Here is a 21,013-nt window from a genome sequence, read left to right as displayed (position 1 = left end):
GCACTCGCTCAACCAACTGAGCCACCTAAGCGCCCGGGCTTCTAGTTTTTGTGTGCCCAGTCCAGAGCTTTCTACACCATTTTTTAAAAAAAGACTTAGTACTTAAAACTTCCTTATGCCAGAAATGCCCTGAGACAGCTCACAGAAGTACAAGCTAAACCGGGGGGAAGCTTAGCATCCGCAGCTTGAGGTCAGGTGTGTCTGGAGCAAAGTTGCCATGCTGGGCTTGAGCGCCTGGCAGCCAAAGGGAAAAAGGAAACGGAATCAGTTATAGTGGTGCCTCTGAGTCCTCACTGCACGTGGAGCATTGAAAACACACCGTGCCAGAGTATCGAGTCAGGGTCTTTGGGGTAATCGTCAAGGGTTCCCCACTCCGTGTTCCGGAGGGGAATGGCTCAAGCACACGGGCCTCTGGCTCTGCTGAAGGAGAGGAACCAGGGATGCCGCGGAAGGGCTGGGGTTTACCGAAGAGCCTGCTAGGGGTAGTGACAGCCCCTTGGAGGGCTCATAAGCCTGGGACTCTACAAGATCTCGGGTACATCATTTCCCTGGTAAAGGCTTGGGCCTGAGACCCTGGCCCACTCGGGTGGGAGGGAGAAAAGCAGGAGGCCAGGTATGCCTGCACCGGGATGGCCACGACACCAGGGTCAAAGCTGGGACGCGGGCGAGAGCCTGGGACAGCAGGCGGGGGAGGGCTGGGGTGCATCTGTGGCAGAGGGAGACAGGTGGACATGAGTAGGGGGTCTTACTGCTGTGTCGTGGTTGACAGAAACGGGAGTAACAACAGCCTTGTCTTTCCTCCTCCTGCCCCCAGATCGTGAGGGCGCTGGAGCATCTGCACAGCAAGCTGTCTGTGATCCACAGAGGTCAGTCTCTGCCACTGCCCCACCGGGGGTACGGAGGGGGGGGCGCCTGCGGACTGCTCAGAGGCACGGGCTCGCCCAGTCCTGCAAGGAGTGGGGACCTCTCCCCTTTCTGCAGATGAGCTGCCTGAGGTGATAGGTAGCGAGGTGCCCTTTGGGGTCCCGATTGAGCCTGCTTCCCAGTCCAGGCCACTGTCACTTCTCCAAGCCATTGTCTTCTGGTCCCACCACACTGGGCCCAGCTGCACGCCCCTTCTCCACTCCTCCAGGCCCTTAGGTTTGCTGGTGCTCAGAGCAAGAATTGGACTTCGGTCCTGGGAACACTGACGGGATTTGTTTTGACATAGCATTGACATATCGTGAAATGCACAGATCCGTAGTTAACATCTGATGAGTCTGTTCAGAATTTACGTCCACATAACCTGGCCCTTTTCAAGATGCGGGATGTTTGTACCTTCTACCCCGCTCCAGAAAGTTCTCTGGGCCTTTCTTGGTCAGTCCCTGCCCCTACATCCCCCCTTTGCCTCATCTGGTTTTCCCCCACAGTACATGGGTTTTACTTGTTCTTGAACTTCATGTAAATAGATTCACGTGGCCTTTCTCCAGCCTCTGGCACTCAGCCTAATGTTTGTGAGGCTCAGCGGGGTTGTGTAGGTCGTAGTTCCTTCTTTTTCATTCTGAGTAGTTTACTTACCCGGATGTCCCGCTTCTCTCAAAGCCCGCTTTGACTCCTTGGTGGCTCCCCCAGCCCCTGCCCCCCACACCCCCAACTACTGTTGGCAGCTCAGTGTGGAACCTGCTGGTCCTTTTCCTGTGCATTTCTGTGCTTCTGCATGTCCCTGTAGGAAAGCATGGAGGTTGCATGTGTGCTGTGTGTGCTTTTGCTGGAAGATTCCCTGCTGTGTGGCCTGTATCCTACTCAGCATGGACCCCTGTCCTGTGTTTATGCTTCCACCCTGTACCTCCTGGTTGAACCTCCCGTCCTCTCAGCGTGGATGCTGGCTGGCTTCTGGGTTCTCAGTGGCACTGGTCAGTGGCACCATCCCCCGCCAGAGCCCCAGCATGGGAGCACCCCGGAGCTGGAGGTCTGCCAGGAAACAGGCCAGGTGCCCCCTTTGGACATTGTGTCCTGAGTGCTGACGGTGGGTGCAAAAATGAGGTCCTGGTAGAAACTCACTTTCTTCCCCCCTTGTCACTGGTGGCCAGGGCATGTTCTGGCTGTGCTGCTCCCATCTTTGTGGCCTTGGGCTGGAACAGCACCTCTTGGAGCCTCGTCCCTCATCCATTTCCTGGGCCCTGGTATCATCTGCCCTGTGGGTGCTTGGGGCGTTGGAGGAGCCTGTTGGCCTCTGGCAGTGCCCCACAACCCCAGAAGATGAAAAAGGGGTGTTCTATCCCTGGCAGATGTGAAGCCGTCCAATGTCCTCATCAACAAGGAGGGTCACGTGAAGATGTGTGACTTTGGGATTAGTGGCTACTTGGTGGATTCTGTGGCCAAGACGCTGGACGCCGGCTGCAAACCCTACATGGCCGTGAGTGCTCCCCCTAGAGGTTCAGGAGGGAGGTGCCTGCAAGATCAGGGTTGGGTCGTGTCCTCTGTCCCTTGGGGACAGGGCCTTCCTGAGGCCCTGCATTTCCTGCCACAGCAGGGGTGATCTGTTACCCAGCCTGGCCAGCAGCCCCGCTTTACCCCTGGTATTAGCGGTGTCCCAGATGCCCATTTAGATAAGTTTCAGTGACCTGTGGGATTTGTGTAGGTGCCAGCCCCTCCCACAGTCCTGAGGGTGTCCCCCCTTCCCGGGGCAGGGGTGGCTGTGAGGCATAAGGTTTGGGCCTTTGTCGTAAGACCCTAGCCCTCGCTGGCCTCAGTTTTCTCCCCTGCTCTGTGGGGGGTGGGAGGGAAGGATTAGCACTGACCCTTCTGGTTGGGGTGGGGGAGGGAGGACCTAGCTGAGGGAGCCTTGGGTGTCCCCTTCTCCGGCCCCTCACCGTGAGGTGGGTGTTCAGGCCTCACTGGTCCCTTACAGCCTGAGAGAATCAATCCAGAGCTGAACCAGAAGGGCTACAATGTCAAGTCCGATGTCTGGAGCCTCGGCATCACCATGGTAAGTGCTTGCAGCTGGGCCCCACCTTTGCTGGGCTTTGGGGGGGAGGCTGGGGGTGCCAAGGCAGTCCGGGAGCTTTTGGTGGGCCCATCCAATAGTTTAGGCCTGGAAAAAAAGGGTTGGCTTCACAATCTGAGAAGAGAACATGCCATCAAAAATTATCGTATATCTAGGGGCATATCTGCAGTGATGTTAGCCCTTCCCAGTGGGGAGCAGTGTCCTTCATGAAAGTTTGCGACAGCTTGTGGTAACCTGCCTATCAGACTTTCCCCAGAGCTTGTGGCGCTTGTTGAGAAATCACAGCCAATTCCGAATTAAGTGAGCAAATGATTTAAAAAGCAAAATGGCAAAATTCTTAAGAAAATTGTGTTTTCTCACAGCAAAAAGTTTGTTGCTTATGAGGTTCTGGTGCATTTCTTTGCGTGTGGTGGGATGGGGTGGGTGGGTTTTCAGTCCTGGGGCTGTGGGGGTAGGAGGGGTGAGGGTGAGTCCCCAGCCCTTAGCTCAGCTGGGTTGGCTACATCTGAGGTCCAGGAGGAGGGTTGGGCCATTTTGCCTCTTGTTCTTTCTAGAACTGCCCAGTGAACGCCTGTTTCTGCCTGAGTCAGGGCTTGGCTCAGGTCTGGGTCAAGGTTTATTTAGATACCAATATAGAAAGCCTATTCTGGTACCCATGTGGAGACCAGAATGCAGGTTCCCCCCACCCAGGTACCTGGGAAAACGTTGCTGTCATAGTGGCCTCAGTGTGCACTGAGCTGGCTGGGGCGTCATCGGCCTCCATCCCCATCCCAACCATTGGCGCTAATGGGAAGTGTCCACAGCGTGGTTGTTTCCATGGTCATCATCCTCCCTGTCCCAGGCCCCCTGGGCCTCCGGTGTTGGCAGCGGGGCACAATCAGTAATCCAAAACCAAACCAGTACCACACCTAGTGGGAAGGGGTGTGGAGGGGAGAGACTCAGGGGTGGCAGGAGAGCAGCACAAGCTTCTGAAGCAGTAGGGGAGGGCCCTGCAGGACTTTGGGGGTAAAGGCCCTGAGGTGGGGGGTGGTGCCTAGAGTCAGACTCAAGAGGAGGTCAGAGAAGGGTGTGGCAGTTTAGGGTCAACGTAGATGTTTGGGATCTTACTGATAATGGGTTTCATTATCCTCACTGCCCTCCTCATTGTGTGACTGTAACCCTGTAAGCAGTGTCTGTACGTACTGACTGGGAAAGGACCCAAAGCAAAATCATATTGTCAGAGACTCGGAATTGGGAGATACCTTCCATTTTTCTTAATACTGCGAACTCAATCCTTTTGCAAGTAAATGGTTTTCTTTTTGAAGCCGGGAGGAATGTTCGAAGGCTAGAGGTACATGGTCTACCTGCAGATAAGAGTCTCCCAACTCCTCAGTTAAAAAATCAGAGCAAATTCTGGCTGGATTTCTAGACGACAGAGGGCTGGTTGGATGTTAGAGACCCCCCCACTCATGACCGCTTGACACATACACACCCTTGTACCCCTCCATCCCTTCCTCCCATCCATCTGTCTGTCCGTCATGACTGGGGACCCACCACATCCCAGTGAGGGTCTCAGGTGTTAGTGGAAGTCGGGCAAGGTGTGCTAAGCGCATATTTCAGGTAGCAAGGGCTGCGTCACTAAGTGCTCCAGAACCTAGTGCCAGAAACTGACGATGGTTCATTGTTTCCCAGGATTCTACAGCGTGGGCTGGACTAGCTGGGCAGTGCTTCCATGCCACCTGGCTCTGGCTGGGGTCGGGGCTGGGCTGGAAGTTCCGGGAAGGCTTAACAGACGTAGGGCCACTATGTGACTGCCTCCTGCCATCTGCTTGCTGGGTTCCAGGGTAGCTGATGTCTTCTGTGGTGGCCGGCTTCCACGAGAGAGAGACTCTGTCCTGCCCGTCCCAGGATGGGCACCGTGTCCCTTTTGCCTCATTCTCTTGCTCAGAGCGTCCCAGGCCAGGCCAGGGTCAAGGGGAAATAGCATCTGTGTCTGGAGAGGGGACTAGCTTGCACACATGGGAGAAGCTGCGCTGGCAGCTTAGGCACCCAGCTGCTCCAGTACAGGTTAGGTTTGCCCCCAGAAGTTAAGAAAGTCGTAGAAACGCCATCTAAAAACAGTAAAAACAAAACCAAAAAACAGACAAAAAGTAAAAAAAGATGACAGATTAAAAAAAAGATGAAAAATAAAAAACAAAACAAAAAAGACCAAAAAAAAAAGATCAAAAGTGAAAAAATCATCAAAGAGACATAGCCCCTTCTCCCTGCTGTCCACTGCCAACATCGCGCATTTCCTTCTAGATGTTTTCTCTGATTTTTATTTGGGTTTTTTCCCTTAGCACGACATCACTCATGTTTCCCGGGGTTGTGAGGACCCCCTGTGGGCATCCCCTTGAGAGACCCCACACCATCTGCCCCCATCTCCCCAGCCAGTGTCTAATGGGGGCTGTTTCATTGGTTTCCGGATTTCTCTTTCCTTTCAAAGTCCCTGGCTGACCCCGAGGGAGGGACCGGCGAAACCCTGGGTGCCGGGCCTGCCCCATAGGGGGGTCCCTCCAGGCCTCGGAGCCCGCCCTGGGTAGCCGTCTGTGGGCACGTGGGCACAGCCACGGAACATACAGACGTGGGATGAGATTGGGAAGTCTCTTGGCCATAACAGGTGCTGAGCAGGTGAACAGTGAATGGGGTATCATGGAGTGTGGCCCTCACGGTCATGGTCACGGTGAGGGTCAGCCGCCCTGCAGCAGGCCAATCCCTGGTGCTGTTTTGACTGCCTCTTAATACTCTGTTAGTAATCACACCATACCATGCATTTTGTGCCCAGAGGCTGTTTTGTTTTGTTTTGCATATTTTGAACTCTAGAAAAAATTACAGGGGGTTGGGGGAAAGGGTTAGGAGGTGAAGAGTCTGGAGAGTTTTCTGTTTTTCTAATTGTAACTCTGGCAGACCACTGGATCCTTCTGTGGAAAACCACACAGGACCCTCACTTCTGCTACTTGGCATCGGTGAACATTCTAGGAAAAAGCACCCTGAATTAGTCCTGTGAAAGTACACACCAGCTCACAATCCTGCCCGCTGCGGTTTGCAGACCCTCCATCTGTGGGGTGTGTTTATGTCTTGGCTGGAAAGGGGCCTTTAGCCTAATGGGAAGGCCCTTTCTTAGCACAATAATTAGTGAGCTGTTCAGGCGGCAGTCGCCAACACGAAGCATTTGTTTGAGCTGAGGTCTCTTGTGTTCATTATGGTGATTATGGCCTGTCAGTGAGAAGTCTCTGTGCTATTCCAGGCGGGGGCCTGGGCTGACCTGATTTTTTTTTTTTTTCATTCGGCAGTCAAAATCAGAACCCAGAGTTTGTCTCAAGATAGCTGGTCTTTTCCACAAATGACTTCCCGCCAACTGCAGGCGAGGCATGTGGCGAGGGGCCTGGCGCGGGTACAGAGGCCAGGTGGCCTGTGTGTCACCTGCAGGGAGCTCCAGGTTCAGTAGGACTGACCAGGCCTCGGTGGTGGCTGTGTGTTCAGGAGGTCGGCAGGGAGGGGGACGTCTTCCCGGAGGAGGAGGCCTTGCAGAGGGGTCCTGCAGGACGATGCTATGTGGATAGGGGTGTGGGGAGAAGGGAAAGGAGCAGCTGCAAACTTCAGTTGCTGATGGGCCCCCGGGGGCTGTGGCCAGAGCTGACCAAACGCGGGCCTCTCCGTCTACAGCTTCGGGGAGAGACAGGCTGGGGAGGATAATTTCATTTCCCATTTGCCTGCTCTCTCATAGCAACAACTGCCCAAATAAAGGGCAGCAGATCCTTAAGACCCCGTGAAGGCTGTCGGGGGGTGGCCTGTGGCGAGCGGGGAGGCCAGTGCCTACCCCACGTGCCTTCACCGACCGCTGCCTTGTGGGAAGGTGTCCCAGGGCTGCAGCGCCTCTGATTCTTCCAGATGAGCTGGAACTTGGGTTTTTACATAAAGCCTTCTGAATTCAGGTGGTTTCAAAGCCCGATGACAGTCCCAGCAGTCACCACCCTGGGCTTGATTTGCTTCGTGAGCCGTAGTCTGTGCCGACTGGGTCAGAGGAACCGACTACCGCTGTTCCCCCAGCTTTGATCTTTGTTCTGATGTCATGCGTCTGCCCCTCAACCCTCCTGTGGCCCAGCTTTGGGCGGCAGGCCAGGCCAGGCAGGTTCCCCGCACGGCCTGCCTCCAGGGGCCAGGTGTGCGCGCCTCTGACCCACGCTCCTACCTCCCCGCAGATCGAGATGGCCATCCTCCGCTTTCCGTACGAATCCTGGGGGACTCCTTTCCAGCAGCTGAAGCAGGTGGTGGAAGAGCCGTCTCCCCAGCTCCCAGCTGACCGTTTCTCTCCCGAGTTTGTGGACTTCACTGCACAGTGGTGAGTCTGCAGCCTCCCAAGCCCTGCCTTGGCCCGACTCCAGCTTTGTCGCCCCGTGCCTGGTCCCTTTCTCCTTGAGCAAATAAATGCCCACATGACATAGCATCAAAATATGCAGGGCAGAAAGAGAGCACAAGGAGGAGCTGGCAAATGATGGTCTTTGGATTTTGAAAGAGATCTGAAAGACCACAAGGTATTCAGAAGTGAAAGAACATATGGACATATCTTTGTATTGTGGGCAAAGAGATACTCAGAGGAAAATTTGTATCCTTTATTTTCTGTTATGGGAAAATAAGAAAGACTGCAGACAAATGAGCTTGGCAGGCAGAGGTCACTGGTCACCTTGCCCCTTCACACCTGGGTGTCCCTGGTCCCTGGAGCCGGGATGAGGTTTCCCTCCTGATGAAGGATACCATGTCTGTTCTGTGATTGTTAACGACTCTGTTTCACTGTCATTTGGTACTGGATCGTTGAGAATTCTCTGGATCACTCTGGAGATAAGAAAACAAATATCCCAAGAGGCAAAGCAACTTGGTCTAAGTCTCTGTAGTGTGTACCCCCAGATCCCACTCCATCCTCCGGAGCCCCCCAGAACAGTCCCATTCCTTCCTCCCAGGGCCCCAGGAGGACATGTGTGTCCTCACTGCCCACTTAGGGGTGAGCCCACCCTGGCTTGGCTGGCCTGGACCTCCCTCCTCCGTGCCAGTCTGGCTTCAGCCTGCCCCGTTCTCTCCTAGCTTGAGGAAGAACCCTGCGGAGCGCATGAGCTACTTGGAGCTGATGGTGAGTGCGGGGTGTGAGCGGCCACGTGGTGGGGCTCTGCGGAGAGGGCCTTCCTGTGCACAGAGCCCACGCCTCTGTCCTGAATCATTCAGCTACTCAGTTGTGTCTCAGGGTGTGCTCAGACATACCCCGGCTCCCTCCCCCTCCTCCACACCAGGCCCCTTGGAGGGGCTCCAGCGGTGCTCTGACAGCTGGTGCTGAGGGCTGGGGTGGGAGATGGTAGGGGGAGGGAAGCCATTTCCTCCGAAGGCTATTGGAGAAGGCCTCACAGAGGAGGTGCTATTTGAAGTGGGCTTGGAAGAATGAATAAGGACTTCGGTGCTGATGGGAAGGGCATTCCACTTGGCCTGAGGCCTGGTAGGGGTGGGGTGGAGGGAGTTCAGTGTGGCAGGAGGGTGGCTGCAGGAGGGCAGGGGGAGGAAGCCAACCCGCTGTGTCTTAGCTAGGAGGGCTTCCTGGAGAGGGAGGTTCTAGAAGGAGGCATAGGAGATCGCCAAGAAGAGAGACAGGGGCCCTGGGCAGGCGGAGCGCACGGGAGCCAGGGGTGCTTTGGGGAGGCGGGGGCATCTCTGCCTGGCCTCCGAGCTCTTACCCATGGTGACTGGCTTCTCTTGTCCCGCCAGGAGCACCCGTTCTTCACATTGCACAAAACCAAGAAGACGGACATTGCTGCCTTCGTGAAGGAGATCCTGGGGGAGGACTCGTAAGGGGCGGGGCCGTGGATTCCCTCTGGCCCTCCAGCGCCCCACACCCCCTCCGCTGGGGCACTGCTTGCCCACACCCATGAACTACTGCCACCACAGCCTTGGGTGCTTGGGGGAAGAATCAAGGGGGCTGCTCTTGCCGGACTTGGCAGTAAGCCATTGGCCCCAAGTGCCAAAGAACCAGAGCACGGGGCCTTCAGCCAGGCCCATGTGGGCCCCACCAGTGCCTCTGCCCCTGAAGCTCCATGGACCCCAAGTCACCAGCCCCTAAGATCCTGAACTTGGACGGGCCTAGATGGCTTCCGCGAGACCCTACTGCCCCTTGCAGAGAGGGCAGCCAGTGCCTGAGTATGGGAGACTGCCTGGGCCCAGCCCTGGATGCCACCCAAGTTGTATATATTTTTTTTTTATCTCTTGACTGAATGGACTTTGCACACTTTGGCCTAGGGTGGCCACACCTCTGTCCTGGCAGCGGTGTCGGGGGACACGGTCGGGGGATGAGCCACGTGAATCCTCCTGCGCCCCCATGAGTGAGACGACAGAGTCATGTGAACCTTCAGCCCAGCACTGGCAAATGGGGCCTCTAAGGGCACATGGGCTCAACCCAGCCCCTGGCCACTGCCTAGGGAGGGGGGGTTTGTTTCACTTTTTTTTTTAATTTATCCTCTTGATTTTTTTTTTTTTCTTTTGCTTTGTGGGTTTGGCTTTTTTTTTTTTTTCTTGCATGGTGTGGAGCCGATCACTTTTCTCCCACCCCCTAGGTACCAGCAGGTGGAGACCCCCTCTCTGTTCAGTCTGGGGTCTAGGGGGATGGGCCCAAGGTCTCTGCTCAGAGAGGTGCTGGGGAGCTGTCCAGCTCACTCTCCTTGGGGACCGGCTCAACAGGGGCTGTGGATTTGCTTTTGGTGTTGTTTAAAAAAAAAAAAAAAAAAAAAAGAAAAAAAAAAAAATATTTTTTTAAAGAAAGACTGGGGCCCAGGGTCTTATCCCAGATGGGTTGGGGCAGTTACCTGATTGTTGTTTTAATTTAAAAAAAAAAAAAAAAAACTGGGACAAAGATTGTGTGAGACTGTGTGTCAGAGCGGCGAGCCCCACTCCTTGGTGAAGGTCTGTGGCCTGTAGGACGTGCTCTTACCCCTGGACCAAGGCCAGAGCAGCATGATCAGGGGAGGCAGGGGTTGGGGGGGGGCTGCTGCTGAACCCCTCAGGCCCTGCCCTGAACAGACCCTCGCACACGTGAGGGCACTGCAGCTCCCAGCTGAGGCTGCAGGCCCGGTGCTGGTCACTGGGCAGAGTGGCAGACACAGGCCCAGCCCACTGGAGGACTGCCTGCGCAGCGCCAGTAAAGATTGCACTGCCCGGTGCACAGAGGGATGAGCACGTGCCAAGCACTGGCCCCCAGCCTCACCACAGCCGCCTCATCCAGGCTGTTAAGTAATTGTCTCCGGTTATGTTGTCATCTCCACTTTACAGAAGAGAAAACAGGCCAGAAAGCTGAAGTAACTTGCTCAAAGCCACACACCTTGGAAGGTGAAGAAACTGAGGCCTGGGTCCCCTGGGAGAGCTTTGAGGAGAGTCATGGGGGAGCTCAAGGAAGGTTCCTTGCCAGGGTCCAGAGTGACTCTATGATCCTATGATCTGTGAGGCCTGGGCTAGGGCTGACACCCTCCTCCAACAGATGGAAGCAGAAGGGAATTTTTTTTGCTCATGTAAGGACTGGCTTCAGGCATAGTTCGATCCAGGAGTCTGGCTAATATCCTGAAGAACTTGTGTCCAGCTTAGCTTTGTGTCCTCTGTCTCGGTTTCACACTTCCCTCATGGGGACAAGTCAGCAGCCAGTGGCTCCCACCAGCTTAGAGCTGCAGCAGAAGTCTCGGGGCTGACTCTCTGAGCTAGGAAGGGGTCACATGCTCATCTTGCCAGTCACAGGCCAGGAGGATCAAACTGGGGAGTCAGCCTACTACATCTTGAGGTCTGAGAGCAGGGCCTCCCTAGTCCTCCATGGGAAATTGGGTCATGTTCCCAGAAGGAGGCACTGATCCCTTTGGGGTCCATCTCTGTGCACACTCCTCTCAGCCTCAGTTCAGCCAGAAGTGAAGTCTGTTTTTTACCCCAAGTTGGTCCTCAGTCTGGGACAGGCTTCTGCCTATTAACCCTTCCCCAGCACAGCACTTAATCATTTCGAGGCACTTTGTGCCCCTCCCTCCGTCCCTCATGAAGGCAGCTTCTCACCTCTGGCCTCTGCCCGGACTATGGGCTCTGCCTGGCGTGCCTCTCCCCATCTTCCTGTGGTTGCGTTCCGGGTCCGCTGTGTCCACCCGCACCCCCACCGCCTTGTGGGTCTGCGGTGTCCCTGCCTCAGAGAGCCCTCCCCCATCTGGTCCAGCCGGGCTAGCTCATCTTTATCAGCGTTATCTGGGTAGATCTGCCACTGTTGTGTCCCCATGCTGACATCTAGCAAGCATTCAGTCAACGTTCGTTGAATGAAAACGCGAATGAATGAATACACGAAGGGAAGGATGAGGGCGTGAATGAATTCCGAAGCCTTGTGTGTAGGTGCGCGCGTGGACGTATGCGCGTGCGCGGATCGGCTCGCAGGCGCGTGCGCGCTCGTGTATGTATGTGTGCGTGCACAGGACGGGCAGGACCCGAGTCCCAGGGGCGTGGCCCCAGTCGTTCCTCCTGCCGCCACCAGGAGGCGGCAGAGCCCCGACTTTGACCTCGTGTCCGCGGAGCCCCGCCCAGCCTCCGAGCTCCCTGCCCACCCACTCTGCTCCCCACCCCTCACCCGCACTCGATGTTTTAGAGCGGAGCGACCGACCGGGTGGGTTGGGGCCGGCGGGGGGCCCACGCTGGGGCTCCGAACCTCTCCACCCAGTTCTCGGTCTCTGCATCCTAGGCCCGCCTGTGCTCAGCCAGTCCTCTCCCTGTGTGCACGGGCCGAGTTGGGAGCTCGGGCTGATGCAGAGTGACAGGACAGAGGCCTGACTCATCTATGGAACCTCATGGGTGCACAGCCCCCCCCCCCCCCCCCCACCGCGAGCTGGCAGATCGCTCTCCAGTTTACAAAGAGCAACACAGTTTACAAAGGACTTTGCACTTTGCAAAGCTCGGGGCTCTTTACAGCACAGTGTGCAAAGTAATTTACGTTTGCAGAGCCCTGTACTGAATTATAAAGCGCTTTGTAGTTTCCCAAGTAGTTTATAGTTTATCAAGTGCTGGCCCCATTAGGAAGCACTTTAGGGTTTGCAGGCAGATTCCTCTGCACGTAGTTCAAACAGAGGTTGTTTACAGGTTCCTTTACTATTTATAGAACCCTTCAGATTTTACAAAGGGTGTCCAGGCATCCAAGTGGGGGTGCCAGTGTGCAGATAATTTGACATTTACAAAAGACATGCTCAGGCCCCAGGCCGTTGACAGTTCATATAACCTATGACCTCTGTGAAGTCTTCGCTCCTCACTGAAAGTGGCCAGGTCTCCTCTTCCCTGTCCCCAGGCTGTGAGGTAGAGGTCAGAGGCCCTTTGCCAGGGCTGGATGTCTCCATTCCTCTCCAGGCAGCACATTCTGGGTGGTGGGGTGGGGGTGCCTATCCCTGGGGCTAAGGAGTCTCTCTGGACCAATAGATGGATGGCAGAGGCACGTGGACTTTCTGTTGGAATGACAGTAGTGAGAGCATCCTCATCAGGCAGCATTCAGGCCTGGTCAGGAGTGGGAAGGCAGTCTTAGAGGGAAGATGAGGCCACTTCCCCTCCAGAGGCCAGGGAAAGGCCAGGGAAGGTAGTCTCTCTTGTTAAATATTAGCCCAGTCCCTTGTCTCCTCAGAACCACGCTGTGGATCCCACCTCCACTCGTCCAAGCCTCCTGATGGCCCACAGCGCCCACACCAGCTGGCTGGCCATCTCACCACTCTCCTACTTCTTATCCGCGCTTCAGACACACAGTGCTCAACCACGCTAAGCCTAGACCCACCTCAGGGCCTCTGCACTGGCTGTTGTCTCTGCCCAGAACACTCTCCCAAGATGTCCTCCTGGCTGGCTCAGATGTCTCTGTTTACATGCAGCCTCATGACAGAGGCCTCCCAGGCTCCCCGTCACTCTATCCCTCACCCTAGCATATTTTCTTCCCACTGCACCAGGAGCTCTCATGCGGGTACCCGGAATGGAGGGGGCTCTGGCACTGACAGGAGGTGACAGGTGCAGGGAAGGTGCCGTCTGACTTCAAGGCTGAACCTAGAACCAAGGCAGCGGGCCCGGGAGCCCAGCGCCGTCAGAACTGCGCCAAGGTTTGGGCGGCGGCTGGGGGAGGTGCTGCGGTTCTATTCATTTTAGGGCGTCAGTCCTGGGAGGGCTCCCCAGGAGCAAGGTAACCTTTCAATGCACTGGGTGCGTCGGTGCACCTCCAAAAATGGGAGCAAACAGCTCAAGGCCACACAGCGAGCGGCACCAAAGCTGGGCGCCGCGCTCCGCTCCGTGGGCGTGTCCCGCGCATCAGCCGTCCACCGCCTGGCTGGGGCTCTGAGGGCAGGGCTCCCTGCCATGCTGCGGACTTGAGCACAGCCCTCCCGAGAACCGAGAACCGAGAACCGTGATTAAGGCTTACTCCCCCGCTCCAGTTCTGAAGCCTGTTTGGGTAACTCTGGCCCCAGGGGAGGGCGGGGAGGGGGTGGCTGGCAAGTGGCTCCCAGCCCCCGGCTTTATCTTGGGCCCGCTCCACAGCTGCCTGTGGCAGGGGTGGTGACTGAGCCCGCAGGGCGGCTGTCTTTCCTCTCCTGGCAGGGACCTAGCATCTGGCCCGGCCCTCCAGGGATGGACTGATCCCTTCCCCGCCAAGCCCTCCCACCCGGAGTCTGTGGCCTCTGCTTGGACACCTCCCCCGATGGGGAACTCATTCTCTTTTAGACTTCCTGGAGGGATCAGAGTTTCTCCTTGTCCTGGTTCTACTCCCTGAGGCCTGTGACGTGAGGGCCTCATGTGTAAACCCTGGCACGCTGTAAGTGTTCATTTCTTTGCCTCTTGTGAAAGCCATTCGGAACCCTTTTGGAAACCAGGTGGGAGGGTCTATATATACATCTGCTGTGCTATGTTTATCATGGCTCGTGCATCCTCATGCCTGGGGACTCGGGGTCTCCTGGAGGTTACAAAGGCCCAGGGGGGGTCTGGCCCTGCCCGCAGCCCCCCACAGACAGTGAAGCAGAGCTGGGTGAACCCAGAAACCCGGGCGTCCTGCCCTGTCCCCCACCCCCAGCCCAAGCTTTGCCCTACCCCGAGTGAGCCACCTGCCAAGCCAGGTTTAGCTGCCTCCACCCCCTCCAGGCTCGCTGAAGCTGTGGGCTGCTCTATTCTTGTCCTGGGCCAGCCTTGCCGCGAGACTGGGGTGGGAAGATGCTTGGGGTGCACCAGCCCAGGAAGTCCTTCCTTTCCGTGGCTCCCCATTGCCGGGGGGGAGGCAAAGGACACCGAGCGGGTACTCTCCACGGCAGAGCCTTATCTGGATTGCTCACTGTGGGGCTTGGCCACGGAAGGTATTATCTGAGCGCCCACTGTATGCCAGGGAGACTTCCAGAGCTGGAGCTCCAGTGGGGCCGAGGCTGACTGAGACCCGCCCTCAGTGAGCTCAGCGAGGGCACCGGAGCGGGAAGGAGAGAACTCACAGATGCTTAAAGCAGCACTTCCCACTTCTTTTCCATTATTGCTCCCTGAGGAGAAACACCACAATAAATTAATTAACTACATCATTTATGTTCATTAAACTTAATTATAATTAAGTAGTTTGATTCATAAGGTTAATTATTTAAATTTACTTTCTCCTGAACGAGAGATACGGTACTAAGGAATACGACTTTGTCATGTGGGGGGTCACAGATTATTGTACTATCGAGACTCTTTTTTACTCCCCCAAGAGCCAACTTTTGCCAAATGTATGGCTAAGAGTACTATAAACCACACTCAGTGTTATGACAGAAAAGGGGACAGGTGGGAGTGGGACCCTTATGGGTCCTGGCCATGGGAGAACCCACAGCCTCTGAAGACTCCATGTAAGGGGACCAGCAGGAGGAGGAGGAAAGAAGTAGGTGAGGAGTGGAGAGAACATGCCAGGAACAGCTTGTGCAAAGGTCCTGAGATGGGAGGGGACTTGGTGCCACTGAAGAGAATCAAGGGTTGGGGGCAGATCGTGTGGGGTCCTGTAGGACATGTCAAAGACTCCAGATTTCATTTTCACAGCATACTGGGAGTCGCTGGAGGGTTTTAAGCAGAGGAGAGATGCGGTCAGACTTACACTGAGAACAATATTAACACATTTCTGAGATGTCATCATCTCTGCTATGTAATGCCTTTTGATATCCAAGCCCTGCTCCATGCCCCGACCTCCCTGAAGGTTTATCTACCCTCCATCCCCACTCTTGGGTCATACAGTCCTCCCTTGACTCTGTCACCCCAGGCTGTGTGGCCTTGAACATGTCACAGTACCTCTCTGAGACTCAGTGTCCTTCTCTGGCCACTATTCTTGCTGACATGGTTTCCGTGAGGCCCTGGAGGCCCATTACAGGCCTAGCGCACAGTGGGTGCTCAGTCCCTCTGGTCCCTCTGGTTCCTGCTCTTAGCCGCCCCTCTTGTGCTGTTCCAGGTCCAGCCACGGAATGCTGAGCACCAGGCACTGTGTTCCTTGGGCTCCAGATTCATTCTCCTTCTCATAGTTGCCTTAAAACCCTAACTTCACTCCCTGTAGTCCCGCCAGGATGGCAGAGCTGGGGCTGCGTTTTAAGCCTTGGTCTCATCCTCTGTCCTGGGTCTGGAACATTTCACAGGCTGCGATGGTGAATGGGGACAGACCTCCCTTCTGGGCTTCCGGGGGCCTCCTGAGTGCAGCAGTGCAGAGCCTGGCCAGGTGTCTGACCTGATGTCAGAGCCTCCTTGGTCCCTCCCGTCTATGGACAACTTTCAGCAAATCACCACTTCTCAGGGCTGTGTTGTTGGTTGTGTGATGGAGCAGAAAGGCAGCCTGCCTCCTTGTATGATCTCTGTGTGTTGAAGAGGAAAGCGCGGAGGAGGGGCAGGCTTCAGTGCTGGGCCTTTTGGTTGGGGAGCAAGGGCCAGGATCACTGGAGCAGGCCCTCCCTTGCATTTCCTGCTCATTTTGGGCTTTCTGCCGGAAATTCCCTTCAGAATTCTTGGTTGCAAGCAACAGAAATGTGATTGTTCACCCGAGGTAAAGGGGGGATTTACCTCAGTCTTAGGGCTTACTGAGTGGAAGGGAGAAGATACAGGGGCCCGGGCCTCCACGCCAGCCTGGTTGGGACTCTGCGGTGACCCTTATCCAATATTAAGCTTCCAAGTCCCAGGCAGGGGTGGTCTAATGACCAAACCAAAATCTGGTCCTTTCAGACTCTGCAGGAGGACACAGGACACTGCTGGCCTGAGACGCTCTACAGGAGCTGCTCCTGTTCAGAAGAGGTTTGGATGCCGGACGGCCAGCCCACCCAGATGCAGATACTCACTACGCCTTACCTCTTCAGCCTGTGAACTCCTATTCATCCATCAAAACCCATTTCCTCCAGCTCTGCCTTTGTGTGGTTTTCCTGTATTTGTCACTCATTTCTCGGGGTTCCTATAGCCCCTTGCTTCCCTCTACCCAAACCCAATCACACTGGGTGGCGTGTCCATGTCCACACTTTCTTACAGTGCCAGACTTCACTCCCTTGAAGCAGAGGCTGACCTGGCAGTTAGTGACCACTTACCCTCTGCCACACACTGTTCCATGCACTGTGCGCAGGTTATCGCATTGAATTTTCACAACAGCTCTTGGAAGTGGGTTCTGTTGCCTTTCCCATTCTATAGTGGATGACACCGAGGCACAGAAGATGCTAGGCAATTTGTCCAAGATCACACGGTGGGTGAAAGGTGGGCTTGGGATCCCAAGCCAGGTAGCCTGGGTCCAAGGCCTGGGAGGGTCCAGCTCTCATTCAGGATGGGATCTGGCCGCCACTTGCCTGCTCTTCCCCTCTCAGGCGTTTGAGGACCTCCCTTCCCCCCAGACTGGGTTAATGGAGCCCAGTAAATATAATGCCAATGTCTAAATAAAAAGCTCCGTGTCATTCAATTCTTGAAGTTGTAAGAATAAAGAAAGCACACAGTTCTCCAAACATTGGCAAGCACTATTTTTAGAGGGAGAAAGAGCTGGAAAGAGTGGGAAGATCCTGCAGCTTGGGTCACAGGGACCTGGGTGGCAGTGCCTCCCAGCAGCGTGGCCAAGAGCAGCCCCTCGCATCTCCATGGGATGAGGCGGTCACCTGCCTGCAGCCACGGCTGTTGTGCCTGCCCTTGCCCCGGCTCCGCAGCTCTGCCCAGGGCACGATACGGGCTAGTGCTATCTTGGGCCTCCCCAGCTGGACAGAGCTCCAGGAGCCCCCGGGGGCACTGTGGTGAGAACACACCCCGTAGTGGCTCCTTCTGGCTTGGGTCTCATTTCCCTGTGGCTATTTCCCAGGATTCCTTGGGAATCCTTGCTCCCAAGGAATTCCTTGCTCCATGTTCGCTACTGGGTGGACCTAAGGAGAGAGGGTGCCCCTGTGAAGTACCCTGAGGGACGCAGAAGCTAACAGAGGCCGGGGCTTTAGTCCATAGAAGTGCTCAGTGAATGAAACCCCAAGTCCTTCCAGGCATTGTCCCTACCCGCTGTGAGGCCATCCTGCCCCCAGAAGCTCTCGTGGCTCCCCACAGAGCCTGGAGTCTACTTCTCCAGGTTCTCACAGCTTTGGGCTTTTCTGTAGCATTGCTCCTCCCTTCACCCACCCACCTCAGTCCCTGCACTTCAGCTGGGCGGCCTCGGGCGAGTCGCTGCCCCTCTCAGATTCGCCACATTCTGAGGCCCACATGCTGGCACCTGCTGCTTTTTCTGGGAAAAATGCTGGCATGGTTTCCTGGGCAACTGAATTATATGGCTCCTGTCGTCTACTGGCACTCCCGGCGAGGGGTCCCAGGGGAGTATCTTTGGGGTTGTTGGCGTTCATCTCCGCTGGGGCCACTGTGTGAGGAGGCTGGGGGAAGAGGTCGACGGGGTGGGAATCACAGAGGTTCTGGAAGGCTTCACCTCCCCACGCATGGAGCACACTGTTGGCGTCTGACCAGAGCCTGCAGACCTCCTTATGGGAACCATATACCCGATCCCCTCTGCGGGGTCTGGGCTCTGGGCTCTCTGGCTGACCACTCACATCTCCAGCCTGTTTCAGAGAATGGCCCATGGGCCTTCTTCAACCCGTACGGTGAAGGGGAAGTATGAGAGAGTCGATGCCCTCCTCCCTGGGTCGCCTCAGCCAATTCCGGCAGCAGGAAAGCCCAGCCCCTGAAGGCAGTGCAGGCTGAGAGGTATAATGGGCACTCCCAAGCTCCCTGGGATCAGGCTCTGGCCAGGACGGAAATGCACCCTTGCTGGGCTTCTCCTGCTTGCTCCTGCTTCCCTTATTCCCAGCTTCTCGGAACACTTCCTTCATGGAGCACCTGCCGCTGAGTCCTTGTCTCGGACTCCGTTTCCGGGAGAAGCTGTCATAAGAAAGCTTGCTGGCCTGGTTGTCTTGGGGGCATGTAATAGAGCAAGTGTATCAGGTAGGATCCAGGTTTGGCTGCTTATTAACAACAACAGCAGCAAAACCAAACTGATGGTGCTTGAAACCAGACAGATGATTACCTTCCTCTCCTATAATAGCTCGAGGGACAGTGAACTGTGGCAACAGAAGCGGCTTCATGGTGTCAGGGCCTGGGTTCCTTCCATCTTGTTGCTCTGCTCTTCCAGTGGTGTTTGCTGCCTTTGTCCTTATGACCCAGGATGGTAACTGTGCTCCAAGCCCACGTTCTGGGTGGCAGGGATGGGGAAGAGATGAAGAGGTGGCAAATCCCTTCCCTGGAAGGGCATAACCTGGAAACGGTACAGCATTGATTCACATCTCATTGGCCATATTTCAGTCACATGGTCATCTGTAGTTGCAAGGGATGCTGGGAAATGTAGTTTTTGTACAGGCAACCAGGGCCCTACCTAGACCCCCAGGGATCTATGACTGTAGAAGGAGGGGGAGTAGAGATGGGGGAAATCTATCAAGTCCCACCACAAATAAGGGCACAAATAGTACTTTGAAGCTGGCACAACATTCATCTTTCATGAGAATGGCCTTGAAGAAAATATGCTGAGGACTGTGTGGATGTGCGAACGGGACCTGTCAGGGAAGGCGGCATGGCCCTGGGGGGTGGGCTGTAGGATGCTTTGAGGTTTTCTGGAGATGTGCGATGCACCAGGGCCTCCTAGGGTCAGGAGTTGTGGAGGAAGAGACAAGAAGTGGCCAGAGGGGAGCTGCCAGTAGTGAGGAAACCCTCAAGCTTCTCCACTTTTCAGTTATGCTATGACACACATGGGAGCCTGGGGTGGGGGGTTGCTGATGGAGGGAAAGGAAACGGTGTCCACGAAAGTCTCACCAGATAGGCAGTGGGATTGGTTGCAAGAGACAAAGCTAGACTGATAGTGTGAGAGACACAGGGTACTGGAACAAGTTGGGTCTAAGGGAGCCGTCGGCCTCCGGAGGGCTTCCAGAGGAGCTCCGAGAAAACCAAGTCTCCCTTATCAGGAGCAAAGGCATTTAAAATAAAATATGATGGGCTGTTCTGTGAGGCTGATCGTTGGGTTCTATTCATTTTCCATGAATGTTTGCAAAACTAGAATCGCGACAGACTTACCCACGTGCATCCTTGGATCACTCAGCATTCAGTCCGAGGCTTTCAGACCAATAATCACCATTTTGAGGGCTTCCTAGCATTCCATCGTCATGATGTACTGTCCTTTCCTGAGACAATCCCTTGTCGTTGGATGTGGCTTCTGACTCCAAGAGTCCGCTCCAAGAGACTAACGCCGGCGTGGACATCCTTGAGCCAGCAGCTTGGTTGGCAGTTCAGAGTTTAGATGATTTCCCTGGGCACGATTCCCAGAAGAGAAGTGGGGCAAAGGGAAGCACATTTGCCTGTAAGGGCCCCGGTGTGTGCAGCCAAATGGCTTCCTGGCCCGGTTCTGCCAAGTTACCCGCACACCTGCGGAGCCCGAGAGAAAGCTTCGCCCCCTGGGAAGGGTGTGCTGCTTTGGTTTAATTTTCCTTTCCCGGATTTTTGAAGTGCTGTGTGTTCATTGTACACATTTTAGAAGCTATTGAACAATTTAAAAAGAAAACTTGCCTATAATCCTGTCTGCCAGAACAATTTATGATTCGTATTTTTTAGAATTTATTTCTATTGAGACATACTTGACACAGAACACTGTGTGAGTTTCCGTATACAGGTAGCATTTTGATGTATATCTTTCCAGCCTTTTTTTCTATATAAAATTTTTTATGGTACAAAAATTTGCACATGTAAGCCTTCTATTTTTTAAAAAGATTTTATTTATTTATTTGAGAGAGAGCGAGAGAGCACTAGCAGAAGGAGAGGGAGAAGCAGGCTCACTGCTGAGCAGGAGCCCGATCCCAGGACCCCAGGATCATGACCTGAGCCAAAGGCAGACGCTTCACCAACAGCTACCCAGGCTCCCCCACACAGAGCCTTTTATTATGAAAAGTTCAAACATAGATAAAATTAGAGCAAGTAATGAGTAACCAGGTACTGAGCACCCAGTTTCAAGAGTGCTTAGTGCACGCCGGTCTTGTCTCTAACGTTGTACCTCTTTACCTCCCAAATTATTGGGGCAGTCACCCCATTCATCTCAGACATCATATAATTTCATCCCTAAATATTCCAGAGTGTCCTTATGAACAATTAGTCCCTAAATAATAGTCTTAATATCATTATTTAATACCTCACCTGCAACAATCATTGGTTAATATCAGCACATGTCCGGTCTCTGTTCAAACTTAGAATCGTCTCAGACATATCAAAATGCATCAAAACCTGGTTGAATCAGGATCTGAATGAGGTCCCCACGTCACACGGGCTGATGGATCTCCCAAGTCTGTTTCATCCCCAGCTTGCCCTGCCATGTGTTTTTCCTGGTAATTCATTTGTCGAAGAACCTGGATTGAAAGGCCTGCAGAGTGTCCCATGGTTTGTGTACTTCCTGCAGATTGGGAGCTGGGTCTGGACACTCGGTCAGACTCAGGTTGGATTTATTTTGGCAAGAACTCTTGGTAGAGAGCTCTGTGTTCCTCTCGCAGG

At 54.8% G+C, this 21,013-nt stretch overlaps 1 protein-coding gene across 1 annotated transcript in view; it reads left to right on the top strand.

Annotated features, from left to right (window-relative positions):
• LOC111139240 (mitogen-activated protein kinase kinase 3) overlaps positions 1–9,491 on the top strand; it is a 28,883-nt gene extending 19,392 nt beyond the window's left edge. Inside the window, exons 7-12 of the mRNA XM_022491453.1 lie at positions 815–866; positions 2,268–2,395; positions 2,891–2,968; positions 7,207–7,346; positions 8,084–8,129; positions 8,753–9,491. Coding sequence (XP_022347161.1) covers positions 815–866; positions 2,268–2,395; positions 2,891–2,968; positions 7,207–7,346; positions 8,084–8,129; positions 8,753–8,836 — 528 coding nt within the window. The 3' untranslated portion in view covers positions 8,837–9,491. The remainder of the gene's footprint in view (positions 1–814; positions 867–2,267; positions 2,396–2,890; positions 2,969–7,206; positions 7,347–8,083; positions 8,130–8,752) is intronic.
• The last annotated feature ends 11,522 nt before the right edge of the window (positions 9,492–21,013 follow it).

This window comes from Enhydra lutris, unplaced genomic scaffold (assembly GCF_002288905.1).
Source record: "Enhydra lutris kenyoni isolate GAN:26980312 unplaced genomic scaffold, ASM228890v2 scaffoldscaffold97, whole genome shotgun sequence".
In the NCBI taxonomy this organism is placed as follows: Eukaryota; Metazoa; Chordata; class Mammalia; order Carnivora; family Mustelidae; genus Enhydra; species Enhydra lutris.
The sequence above is the reverse complement of the archived record's forward strand: the minus strand, read 5'-3'. Positions and strand labels throughout refer to the sequence as shown.